The sequence below is a fragment of the Streptopelia decaocto genome (genome assembly GCF_964273445.1).
Source record: "Streptopelia decaocto genome assembly, chromosome: 14".
In the NCBI taxonomy this organism is placed as follows: Eukaryota; Metazoa; Chordata; class Aves; order Columbiformes; family Columbidae; genus Streptopelia; species Streptopelia decaocto.
The window spans coordinates 459,042-471,722 of NC_138669.1; the positions used below are offsets into that span (position 1 = coordinate 459,042).

The 12,681-nt window shown below is 45.2% G+C and overlaps 2 protein-coding genes across 10 annotated transcripts in view; one reads left to right on the forward strand and one right to left on the reverse strand.

Moving 5' to 3' along the window:
- SULF2 (sulfatase 2) overlaps positions 1-7,303 on the reverse strand; it is a gene marked incomplete at its 3' end in the record, with an annotated part of 102,163 nt that extends 94,860 nt beyond the window's left edge. For 5 of the 7 annotated variants that reach the window (XR_014185375.1, XR_014185376.1, XM_082065125.1 and 2 more), the window contains exon 1: positions 7,163-7,303. Of the gene's footprint in view, positions 1-6,837; positions 6,855-7,162 lie in introns of those variants that run through there. The other 2 variants (XM_082065131.1, XM_082065128.1) reach the window with 2 other exon arrangements.
- Positions 7,304-7,542: 239 nt separating this feature from the next.
- The window catches only part of LOC309445894 (uncharacterized protein), a 51,922-nt gene continuing 46,783 nt past the window's right edge, over positions 7,543-12,681 (forward strand). For all 3 annotated transcript variants that reach the window (XR_014185377.1, XM_082065133.1, XM_082065134.1), the window contains exons 1-2: positions 7,543-7,817; positions 10,251-10,312. Coding sequence is in view for 2 of the 3 variants with exons in the window: in XM_082065133.1 (XP_081921259.1) it covers positions 7,552-7,817; positions 10,251-10,312 (328 nt within the window). In the remaining variant the exon portion in view is untranslated. The remainder of the gene's footprint in view (positions 7,818-10,250; positions 10,313-12,681) is intronic.

Sequence of the window (12,681 nt, forward strand, 5' to 3'; positions counted from 1 at the left end):
GCACCATTCAAACACAAGGGCTCAAAAATTGTTAAAATGGTTAAACAGGTTCAATTTAGTGACAAGATACATTTATAGGCAAAGAAAATCCATCAAGGATTGTTAATTGCAACAGCATAGGCACAGTACAACTTGCAGAACTTGCTGAGCCAGAGGGCTCCCCAAGAGCAACCTCTGCATGTGTGTTCTCACACTCGTACGGGCCACCATTGGCTGCAAGCAGAGATACAACACCGGATACAACACCAGATACAGCACCGGGCTTGACAGATCTCTGCACTGCCAGCTGCCCGACACTGGAAGCTGTGCTGCCATCAGAGACCTGGACAGGCTGAGAGTTGGGCGGGGAAAAATGTAATGAAATAGAACAAGGGCAAGTGTAGAGTCTTGAATCTGGGCAGAAACAGCCCCAGGTTCCAGTGTAAGTTGGGGAATGACCTATTAGAGAGCAGCACAGGGGAAAGGGAGCTGGGGGTCCTGGGGACAGCAGGGTGACCATGAGCCAGCACTGGGCCCTTGTGGCCAGGAAGCCAATGGGACCTGGGGTGGGTTAGAAGGGGGTGGTCAGTAGGTCAGAGAGGTTCTCCTGCCCCTCTGCTCTGCCCTGGGGAGACCACACCTGGAATCTTGTGTCCAGTTGTGGCCCCTCAGTTCCAGCAGGACAGGGAACTGCTGGAGAGAGTCCAGCGCAGCCACCAAGATGCTGAAGGGAGTGGAGCATCTCCCGTGTGAGGAAAGGCTGAGGGAGCTGGGGCTCTGGAGCTGGACAAGAGGACACTGAGGGGGGACTCATTCATGTTTACAGATATCTAAAGAGGGAGTGTCAGGAGGATGGAGCCAGGCTTTTCTCGGTGACAACCAGTGATAGGACAAGGGGCAATGGGTTCAAACTGGAACACAGGAGGTTCCACTTAAATTTGAGAAGAAACTTGTTCCCGGTGAGGGTGGCGGAGCCTGGAACAGGCTGCCCAGGGGGGTTGTGGAGTCTCCTTCTCTGCCAACATTCCAACCCGCCTGGATCAAGGTTCAGACAAGTCACTTCCTCGCTGCTGCTCTTTCCCTCTGTGTCAGCGGAATACAGAGCACAAACACAACAAACAACTGCAATGCTGCTATTCTAGGTTAGAACTGTTCTGGAGGCAGCCGGAGTTCACTCAGAAGTAAACTAAGTCTAATTCATACAGGAAAATATTTTTGCTCCCCCCCTTTTTTTCTCCCCACAGATGATGATTCATTTCTTCTGATTGATTCCTCTACTGGAAACATTTCCTCAGCTTGTCAGAATAGTGAAGTGCTGGATTACACAATGCAATGTTCTGGGAAGCTGACATACACTCAAACATTTCATTATAATGGACTTGGACTTAACAAGCTTCCTTTGTGTTGTGCAAAATAAATCAAAACTAGACAGCTCATTTTTTCCTGGGGTATAGGAAGGAATAGGAGAAATCAAGAGTATAGAAAATGGCATCTTGTGGTTCCACATTTTTAAAACCTGATTTGCAGATTCGATTAGCTAATTCTGAGACTATCTCACCAGTAAAAGAAAAGTGTGATCAACTGCCAGACGAACTGAACCACCGAGACAAATGCACAGAGCGGATATTTTAAAACTGACTTCTGGAAGGTATTTAAAAGAGACCAGACATTTGAAAGCCTTTTAACTGTCTTTACCCACGAAGCTTTCGACTTTTATTTCGGGCTTTTTTAGTGTGTTTTGTTGTTGTTTGGGTTTGGTTAAAAAAGGCTAAGCTAATCTGGTAGACCAGTAAAAGTTCACTGGTCGGCAAGCTGATTTAATGTTGATTCAGACAAGAACGGAGAGCTATTCTTACCCTGCCGTGCAATTGATAGCAGAAATGTTTCCCCTTACAGATTATGAATATTTATGTACACTGAAAAGTAGAAATGGTACTAGTGACTCTTTAGTAAGACATCTTTACAATTAACATTTAAGACACCACAATGTTCCTGCTCACCAAATTACCCACAACTTTAATTTTTCCATTCTTGCTATTCCTATCACTACATTGATTTTGGCCTCAGCTAGTTTTAAACTGACCTTCCTTGATATTATTAGAACCCTGAAAATAAGCAAGCACTATAAAGCAAAGACGTTGACTATAATCAGGTGGTTCTGCCGTACCCATCTCTGCCGCCACAGCTGCATTACCTCCATTCTACATCAGGAACACGCAATCAGAGATGCTCTAAAATTGAGAAATCAGAACTAACTGAATTCGGTAAGAAACACAAACCTAAAATAACTCTTTCGTAGCTAGAAGAGTTTCATTAGCACAGAGCAGAAATACTTAAAATAAAAGACTCAAAATAATATTCTAAGAATTTTGTAACAAAATTTGGTTAAGCAGGTAACTGATAAATGGAGAAAGGCTTGGAATAAGCTACTGCAAATGCATCATATTGTTGATGCTTTTATCTCCTGAAACTGGTGACATCGATGCTTTAACCTCACACCACAAATCCTTACACAGCTACAGACAGGGAGAAAGTCACAAGAATCATCTGAAACTAGATTAAGCCTTTCTCTAAAGCCACACTAAATGCATCCATCAGTTAACATGTAAGTTTCTACTACCTGTAGTCATCCGACGCAAAGTGACTTAGTATGTGAGCCTCTACTTTTATCTGTCGCATAACAGCTGATGAAAGAAAACTGAAGCTGTTAATAAGAAAAACATAAAATAGACTTAAAATTAACCAGAACATTATGGGAGGAGTTAATCGAGGCTACAACATTTTCTACAGCGCACTGCTGGAGTACTCGCTTAACAAAACCAGGACAAATCCCAGTTCAACAGCAGTGCCTGAAAGAAAGGAAGAGACATCAAGATATGCATTAAGTATGCAAAATAGTCTCCAGCATTCTTTACGGATGTGAAAAGAACATAATGGATCCTTCACTGCTTAGAGGGGAACATTTTCGTCTTGCTAGAGGATAGATTTCTAAAGAATGATATTTACATTTTCCTACAACCTGTAATTTTCTCATTTATCATTTGTCAGGGCCCAAAGATCTTTTACTGCACATAGGATGTTTGCATATGTTTAATGATCCTTTTACCAAACAAAAGTCACAGTCTGAATGAAGAAATTAGTTCATATCACCGAAGTTGCTAATTTGACGCCATAATATCACACTGAGAACAGCTACAGAACCTAGAAGGTCTGTATCATAGCCAAGTTCCACTGGTTGCAGCTCTGTTCTCCAGCAGACGGCACTGAAAAGATAACACATCCAAATATGACATGCAAGGAAATTCAATAACATTTTTTAAAGATTGCTTTGATTCTGTAGTTAGACTACCAGACAAGTGTGACTAAAGACAGATAATTCGATAAAGATTCGGAGGCGCTAATTGGAACTCACTTATCTACACTCTTACAGCTGCCTCCACTTTTATCAGCATGCTAGGACTGGCAGCAGTCCGCAAAGAATCCAAGTGGATCACAGAGACCAACGTGTCACGGTATTTCTAGATGCACAGCAAGATCCCAAGACTTGCCCAATGCATTAGACAGCAGAGGACACACTGCAGTGTTGTCTTGAGATGCAATTATGCCTTTTCACCTTTCACCATGCACAATGAAGTGGCTTTTTGTAAGGTAATTTGTTCTGCATGTATCACCTAAGAGCAGAATCATGTAATTTTTCTCTAAGCCTTTGAAGTGTTCTACACGGTCCCTCTGACAAAGAAAGGATGACATAAAGGAGCCGGGTTCTTTAGAAAGTCCTTCAGATGCAGCACGGGGCAGGGAGTGAGCGGGACGAAAAGCATTTAACAACCTCGATGAAAACCAAAGGGTAAATTATTTTAAACAGAATAACACACAAACCCGATGTGCGTGGAATTTACCCAGAAATAAAGGTGATGGAAGGCAATTGCATTTGCAACAGCAGGAGCTAGTAACTTCAGGATGATCATTAGGCATTTATCAGTAACGGGTACTTCCTTTAACCTGATTACTAGGATATGTATATATAGTGTATTTTTATTAAAAAACAAGTTGATAATTCTAAACATTACAGTCAGTGGCATAGCTGTATCTTTGTTCTTTCCCTCCCCAACAGCACAAGCTCCATGTTGGCTGCAAGACCACACAGATGGTGAAAATCAGTGATGAATTTGAGTCAGTGTGTACTAAAGTTAGGGGAAGAAGGAAAAAAAACACCAAACCAAAGCACACACACAAAAAACATCACAGAGAAGTGCTCTGGAACCACGGCATTACTGAGCAGTGACAACCACTCAGAACTTGCCCCATCAAACTCGTTTGAACTCTTACTGATGAAGCTGACTATCTCAACAGTGCAGAAACAATCTTACTAGATTTTGCCCCATTTTGCTCTCCTAAGTAGACCTGGTATAGCTTTATTTTTTATAATGCAAAACACAAGGAAATCACTTAATTCAAATACATCAGGATCACAAGGAAGTAATTTGAATGGTTCTTCCAGAACACCCTAAACTGAGGTCTGAGCCAAAGAAAGCAAACAGGCCATTAGATAATCCTTCTAGTTCTGCAAAACTACAGCGAAGAATCCCAGATCCACTTGGATTCTGCCCGGTAGTTTTCCAAATCCCAGCACCACAGAAGAGCACCGCTCCTGACACAGCACAAAGAAACAGTCCGCACCTCACGGAGCTCTCGATTTGCTTCACACTTATATACAAGCCCAGCTTTCTCCAATACTTAAGATATTTCCTCAGGCCCATAAGATAATTTGGGTAAAAGAAACAACTTGAAGCAAGAACAAAGCCCTGAGTTTTCAAAGTATATGCATTTTTAAGTTTTACTATTTTAACAACCAATATGCAGTTTTTCCACAATACAGTAATATTATTTTCTGGATCAAGTTCAGTAATGTAAACTGGATGTTACGACATTCATCAGAAGTGATTTTAGGATTAAAGATACTTATTCCCCAGATTGCCTAAAAAGGGAAGAAAAAAGATACTATACACAACCCATTTAAACACTCCTAGGAAAAAGTAAAGATGCCCATTCATCCCCCTTACAGCAGTCCTGTACAAAGTCACTGGGGCTGCAGATACAGGACTTATTAGAAGAGAACAAACTTGCTTTTTCTTGCAGTTATTGGACAAGACACATATAGACATTTAATACTACCTTGTTCACTCCCCACAAACTTCAGTTCAGATGATCTTGTCATTACATTTAGAAAGAGAAGATCCATACATATAATTATTAATTTGACATAAGATAATGACACCCCAATTGAACCACTGTTAACAGTACTCACTACCCCAGGGATCAACAACTCCAGCCTGTCACAATGACTGCTGCCCATCTAAGGTCTTCAAACAAGGCAGGCAATTCAATTGCCTTCTTTTTAGAAACTTGAAATAAGGCACTGCCCATTTCTAAATGGGACATGTTTCTCTGGAGCAATGAGACTTCATCCGATATTTGTGTTATTTCTTGTGTGGTATTGATATTTACAGTTGTTACTCCATCACCATGAAGTTATTACCTTCACTAATACTCCCTAAAACAGATTAAAAATAAAGCTGTCATATTTACACTAATATTTTGAGTGTTTTCCTAAACATCTCTCACATTTCATTTCCCTATTCCCCAAAAGCAAGCAAAGCAATTAAGGTAAAATTGAGAAAGATGGTAAGAGGGTTAGTTTAGTTTTTGAAAAGCACACTTAAACTTTCAGGTTTCACATGTTATAAAATGCAAGGATCAACCAAATTCAAGAGTATTGACTCTGAGGACTCTTATAACATGTTTAATCAAAATAACATCCTTACATACATTGGTTTTACTTACACATAATGAGAAACTTGAGAAACACTGAACATTAGCAGGGACAAGCTACAGAAAAACATCTTTATGTAAACTCATTAAAATTATATTTGGAGAGGAGAGAGGGAAGGAGAGAGCTGTTATGCATATAGCTAGCACTAAAACAGTTACTCCAGTTGCATCCTTTGGAGAGCTCTTAATCACACCATACTCTAGTGCAACAGTTCTCAAAGCAAGGCCCACCACGCTCTACATCTCACACGCATTGAGCATAAAAGCTATTGCACTGCAGATTTATTTCAGAATGCAGCTGACACCTAACCCGTTACGGGGCTTTTCACAACTCCTGTCTGATGGCACTGACTGTTAACAGCAGAGACAGTACTTACTGCCATGGTAAAAGTGAAGAAAAAACATCATATTTCAACCAGCAATTTCTGGTTTTAATCTAATGAACTTAACATTAGTCACAGAAAAGCAAGAGCACATGTTCACGTGTTTGTAGGTTGGAGAAAGCAAGAGAGATGACACAGGCACTGTACCTCTGCACAGCCTTGCACCCACACGTAACGCTTTACAGGAAACAAATAAATAAGCTAATGAGAGACCTACCTACCCCTGCACAGCTCCAGCCCGCAGCGCTGCCGAGCGGCCCGGCCCGGCACCGGCACTGCACCGGCCCGGCCCGGCACCGGCACAGCACCGGCACGGCACCGGCACGGCACCGGCCCGGCACCGGCACGGCACCGGCACGGCACCGGCACAGCACCGGCACAGCACCGGCCCGGCACGGCACCGGCACAGCACCGGCACAGCACCGGCACCGGCCCGGCACAGCACAGCACCGGCACCGGCCCGGCCCGGCACAGCACAGCACCGGCACCGGCCCGGCCCGGCCCGGCACAGCACCGGCACAGCACCGGCACCGGCCCGGCCCGGCACGGCACGGCACGGCACCGGCCCGGCGCACGGCACCGCAGCGCGGCCGCTGCCTCGCGCGTGACCTTGGGCACTCCCCGCCCCGCCGCGCGGTCCCACCTGCAGCTCGCGCTCGCACCGCCGGCGCTCAGCTCCTCGGTATCGCCACAGGCCGCTCCGCGCCAGCGCGGCTGCGGCGGGGGGGGCAGGGGCTGCCTCACCGCTGAGGAGAATCTCCCCGACACTGACTCACCCTCCCGCCCGCGGGGGGACGGCCCCGCACACCTTCCCCATCTTCCTACTGCACGGCTTAAGCCGGAGGAGAAGCCGGCAGCTCCGGCTCCCCCCCAAGCACACGGAGCAGCCGGGGGAGCCGAGCCCGCCGAGCCTCCCGCCCCCACAGCCGGAGCCCGCCCGGCGGCCCCACGGAGGCGGCGATACTTACAGCACCCGCCCGGCGGAAGCCCACAGGTGGCCCGGAGCGGCCGGCGACCCGCGGCTCAGGCGCCCCCGCCCGGGCAGCGAGCGGCGGGGACGGCCGGGCGGGCCGGGGACAGCCGGCCGGGGACAGCCGGCCGAGGACAGCCGGCCGGGGACAGCCGGCCGGGGACAGCGGCCCGGGGACAGCGGCCCGGGGACAGCCGGCCGGGGACAGCCGGCCGAGGACAGCCGGCCGGGGACAGCGGGCCGGGGACAGCCGGCCGGGGACAGCGGCCCGGGGACAGCGGCCCGGGGACAGCCGGCCGGGGCGGGCTCCGCTCGTGCCCGCTCCGCTCGTGCCCCCCGCGCGAGCCGCGTCCCTCCCGCCCCGCTCCGCCCGGCTCGCGCCGGCCAATGCGGCAGCAGCGGCTGCAGTTGAACCATCTGTTGCGAGCGAGGCGCCTCCTCCCGGCGCTGCCGCGTCTGCCCGGGGCTCCCGCCCGAGCGCCCGCCGAGGAGGTGGAGAGCCAGCAGAAAGCTCCGTGCCCCCGCGAGGAGCTCCGTGCCCGCAGAGGCCGCCGTTACCCTCCCGCTCACCTCAGAGCGTCGCCCCCTCCTCAGGGCTGGCGGCCCTTTCCTGCGCCGCGCCCGCAGCTCCCGCCCGACTTGCTGCTGTCTTGGTATGTGACCTTGGGCAATTTGGTGAACTTGGCTGTATATCGTTCTTTCATCTGTGAGATCCGCGACAGTCATGCTTAAAGAAGTGCACCTGATTAGTAATAATAGTTTGTGAATTTATGGAGCTGTAGCAGATGAACTAGTAAATAACATCTCTGAATACAGGCGTCCAGTCGTTACCCATCGTAACAGTATTTCTTCCTCCCTCATTCTAAGTGGCATAGACTTGGCAGTCTATAGTGCTTAAAACAAAGTTTAAAAACTAGGCAGTGTTTTTTGTGAAATATCACAGCAAACATCTGAAAATCATCACAGATCCTGTGTGAAAGTATTTTAGAGAATAAGCCAATTTTTCCAATAGGTCAAACAGTGTGTTAACTGTGTGCAGAGGTAAAGCTGCAAGTGATTATAGTTCAGGAGACCAAGGACAAGGAGAATGAACAGTTTTCCACAGAGTTCATGATAAAGAGCTCTGTATGCCTGAAAAGCTTTATGTTTGCTTCGTGAAAAAATATTCCAATGCCTAATTATAAGATTTCAATGGGACTAGGGTCTGGCACCTCAAGAAAACTATTCAAAAACCATTTTGGTGTGGTTTGCATGTGCAGCAGGTGTTCATCACAGCAACCCACCCAGAAACAACAGCTCTTGCCAATCCCACACTACGTGTTTGCACTAAGAATTTGGGGTTTAGTGGGTGCTTTCAAGTCACTTCCAACAAGAGATTGTGTGTGCATATTACATATAGTCACCCTGTAACTTTCTTCCCACATCTTTTATTTACGCGAAGTTGGGCAAAATATGATCTATTAGGCTGGTGCTTTCAGTAGAGTTAAAAATATTGATATGCATTAGCTGCAATAATCAAATTTTTTAAATACCTAATGCCCTAAAAGATCCATTAGCCTTAATCAGTCCAACACATCTGATTGTGATTGTCAACTGCCTTTTTCCAAATAAATATATATCAAGTTACCTGGACAGCATCAGTAATTAAACACTAGCATGAATGCAAAACAAACCCTAAGATCCAAATAGTGTGAACTTGGGCCACTGATTTAGTTCTCTGAAGTGAACCAGCCAAAACCATGACAGTGGGACTTGGGGTGTGAAAACAAAGGCTGAATTTTAAGCCCCCCCCCCCCTTTTTTTTTTCATGCGAAATATGTTAAATTCCCAGTGGAAAAAAAAAAAACAACTCAGGACTGAATAAACTAATCAGAAACATGCCTTGGAGCCTTACTCACAAAGAAGCTGCTTTGTTATAAAGACAAAGCAGATTTGTGGGAATGTTGCCACTTTTTATAAACTGTCGAAAGCTGGGGGTTGTTTTATTTTGGTTATGTGCCAGTCATGACTCAGGAGCTGCTATGAAAATTAAAGTGCTATTTGAAATGTTGCAAGACCTAGCCTAGGTTTAGGTTGTGTAGGATATTTACCTGAACAAACAAATCAATCTCAGAAGCTGCAGAACTGAAACCAGTTGGAATGTCACTCAGGTGCCGACACTATTGAGAAAACAAAAGCATGAATGGACAGTGCTAACCACTGAAATGCCAGGGAATGGTGAAATGGTATGTTCCTACCCCACGGGGCCCTGTCTTCTGCTGACTAACAACTGTAAAGAAAATAACTGTATCAACAACGCGTACGACAAGTACATACAGAAACAGCTGTCTAAACTTCAGATGATAAGGCAGTTGTTTATTTGACTCCAAGATTAGTCTTTCTGTGTAAAGACAGCTATCAAAACGGCGAGTTTTTGCATGTTCTTGGATAACTGTGGTAATTGATAACTGCAGTCTCATGTTTCCTATCCTCTTACTCAGAACACATTAAGGGAAATGGATTATAACTCCAGTGCTAACAGGGGAGTGTTCTGCAATAACAATCTGCAGCTTCTAGAGCAATTTTCTGTTTGAAAGGGCTTTGCAAACATTGATGAATTAATCTGCTCTGTGTTCAGTGCTGGCTGCACGCAATCCTTGCACCGAACAGTGGAGCTTTGTTACAGCTCCCGCAGCCTGAGCTGCGCTGTGGGGTCGGGCGGGTGGGCGCGTGCAGCGGGGATGCTGGAGCGGCAGCTGCTGGAGGCGTGCGGTTCGGGCGGCTGCAAGAGCACGTTGGACAGTAGCTGTAAATCTGTTCCTTCCTTCAGGCTCCAGATGATACAGGGAGGTAAAAAAAAGTGCCTCGTTATCTCCTTTCACAAGTTAGGTTTCTTCTTTGGCGAATTACACATGAAAGCAGGTTACTGTGCTGACACATGGACAACAGTAGTCAAGTGCCTTCTGCTACCCACGCATGCTCAGATGTTACTTTTCTGATTTCCACATGTGCAAAAGCAAAACTTATTGTATTGGTTTCTACATGTAACCTAAAATGGATTTAATTTTAGTTACAATCCCTTTGTAATGTGGATTTTCTCTTTTCAGTCCCGTGCATCAAGATACACCCATTTGGATGCATTTGCTCGCTCTGGCTGCCTGCATTTTAGGTAAGAGTGGGACTCTTTGGCTTTGTACCTTCTGTAGTTTCTAAGAACACTGTCTTTGTCAGCTGCTAGCCTGAGTGATCTGAATGATGCATATCCAAAAGTCACCCTTTATAGAGCCTGTTTACTGCATCAGCTACTGGCAACTAAACCCAGTTTCCTAATTTGAAATGCATAGTACACTCATTATGTACTTCGAGTAGACATAGTTATAATGGAGCCCTGCCAATGACACTGAGCAATTGCATACTTTGCTTGTCTGCTTTGACGCAGTAGAGAACATGGCACTAGACATTATTGAACACATTTTTTCAAGGCTTGAGTGGAAGACAAAGCCTGAGACACCTTAGTTAGACTACAGAAGATTGTGTTTTCCTGTTTCCAGTATGTTGAGGAAAAGCATTTTAAGGAGGAAGAATACATGAAGTCATATCATGGGCAAAAAGAGGCAAAGGGAGAAAGAACTTTATGTATAGTTTAGAAATCTCATCCAAGTTCCTTGCTGTAGAAGCTTCTGCAGACACACTTTGTAAGCAAAGATTCATTGGAATCTAGCAGGGGACTGAACATTTTGAGAAGATGTACAGCTTTACACTGCAGGACAGGGCTCACATTATTCACTGGGCAATGGCTGCCTGCCAAGCTGAAAAACTCCCTTACTAGCATCTCAGCACAAGAAAAAACAAGGTAAAATGAATTCTTCAATATTACTCTATTACAGTGTTTAGACTCTACCCTTCAGATGGAAAAATGAAATTTATTACAACAATAAATGACCCCCTAAAGATCTGAATACTACCAGGGCTCTCTGTCTCTTCCTTTCTAATGAAGCTTTGCAATTTCACCAAAGTCAGGAAGTTGTGATTGTACCAATAGATCATGCCTGTGCGTACATATGCGATGTGTATAGAGGAGTGACATGCTTTAATTGTATTTTTAATAGGAAAGATCAAATAATTCCATAAAATAGGCTACAGGTCTCATGACTGATGATTTCATTTTGAACAAGACAAACTAAAAATGAGACTGAGAGCACGGGGAATCTGTGAAATTACTCACTGTTGCATATACAGATTTATGCATAGATCCAATACTTATATTTGGTATGGGTTGAATGTGCATGTGGCATCTTTTCTGGTTGCAAGTTCACGGATCTTTCCTATTATTTGTGTATTTTTGGAGTAACACCAATCTAGAAAAACACGATTTCTGCATTTTTAAAAAATGCTTGAGGAATTGAACACAGTTATCACTGGGAATTTTCTCTTATGGTGTCTGCAAGTTGTATTTCGCATATATAGTGCTACCACACGTACACTTGTAAAGTGACCAGTGGCTCTGTAATTTGCAGATGAAGAACAGAAAGGTAGGTGCCTTTGAAGACTTTAAGTCATCTCCGAGTTTCACTCTTCACCAGCAGCACGTAGTGATCCAGTAGTGAGGTGACTGCGAACTGGCTGAGGGAAGAAGCCAGAGAGTCGTGGTCAATGGGCAGAGTCAGTTGATCCTGTATCCAGTGCAGAGCCTCAGGGGACAGTGCTGGGGCCGGGATTATTCAATATATTCATCAGTGATTTGGACGAGGGAATAGAGTGACTGTCAGCAAGTTTGCTGGTGACACCAAGCTGGGAGCAGTGGTGACACTGGAAGCTGTGCTGCCATCAGAGACCTGGACAGGCTGGAGAGTTGGGCAGGGAGAAATTTAATGGATGTGATTCTGTGAAATACATTCCTAAAAAAATACCCATTTTAAGTAGCCTCTGTATTTCACTCACCATCCAGAGCTGTTCAGTGGTGACTCTGCATCACTGTTAGATCCACACAGAGAATTTTCCTGCCGGTGCAGCATCGCTCTGTAGAAGCACCAGAGCTGATAGTTGATCGGTGCAGGTATGGTAGAGATCAATTTCCGTTCAAATAATTTAATTTGGAATTACCAGCTTTTTCTTTCAGGGCTGAGCCTGTGCCATTGCTGTACTCTCTCCTAGCTTGTAGGTTAGTGGTTTACCACTAATCTTTCAGTATCCCCAGCTGAGCCATTTAATTACATTTCTTGCTCCTTGATGGCGAGTCTGGCCAGGCTCACATATTAGTGTCTTATGTTCTATAAATATCTTATGATGTTATTACATTGTAACATGGATAAACTAATTTGCTCTGTAGATGTATCTACTGTGACAGGTTGAAAGGTTGTGGCATGTTATACCATGAGATGTTTGGGCCAGATCCTCAGCTCCAGAATGTTGACACAGCTCCGTTTTATACAACGTACCCTTTCTTAATCTATGTTGTTAACATGGCCCATTGCAGCTGCTGAAGGGAAGGCTTCTTAGTGTTCACTATGGGTACGTTTGTACTTTATTGGTTTTCTT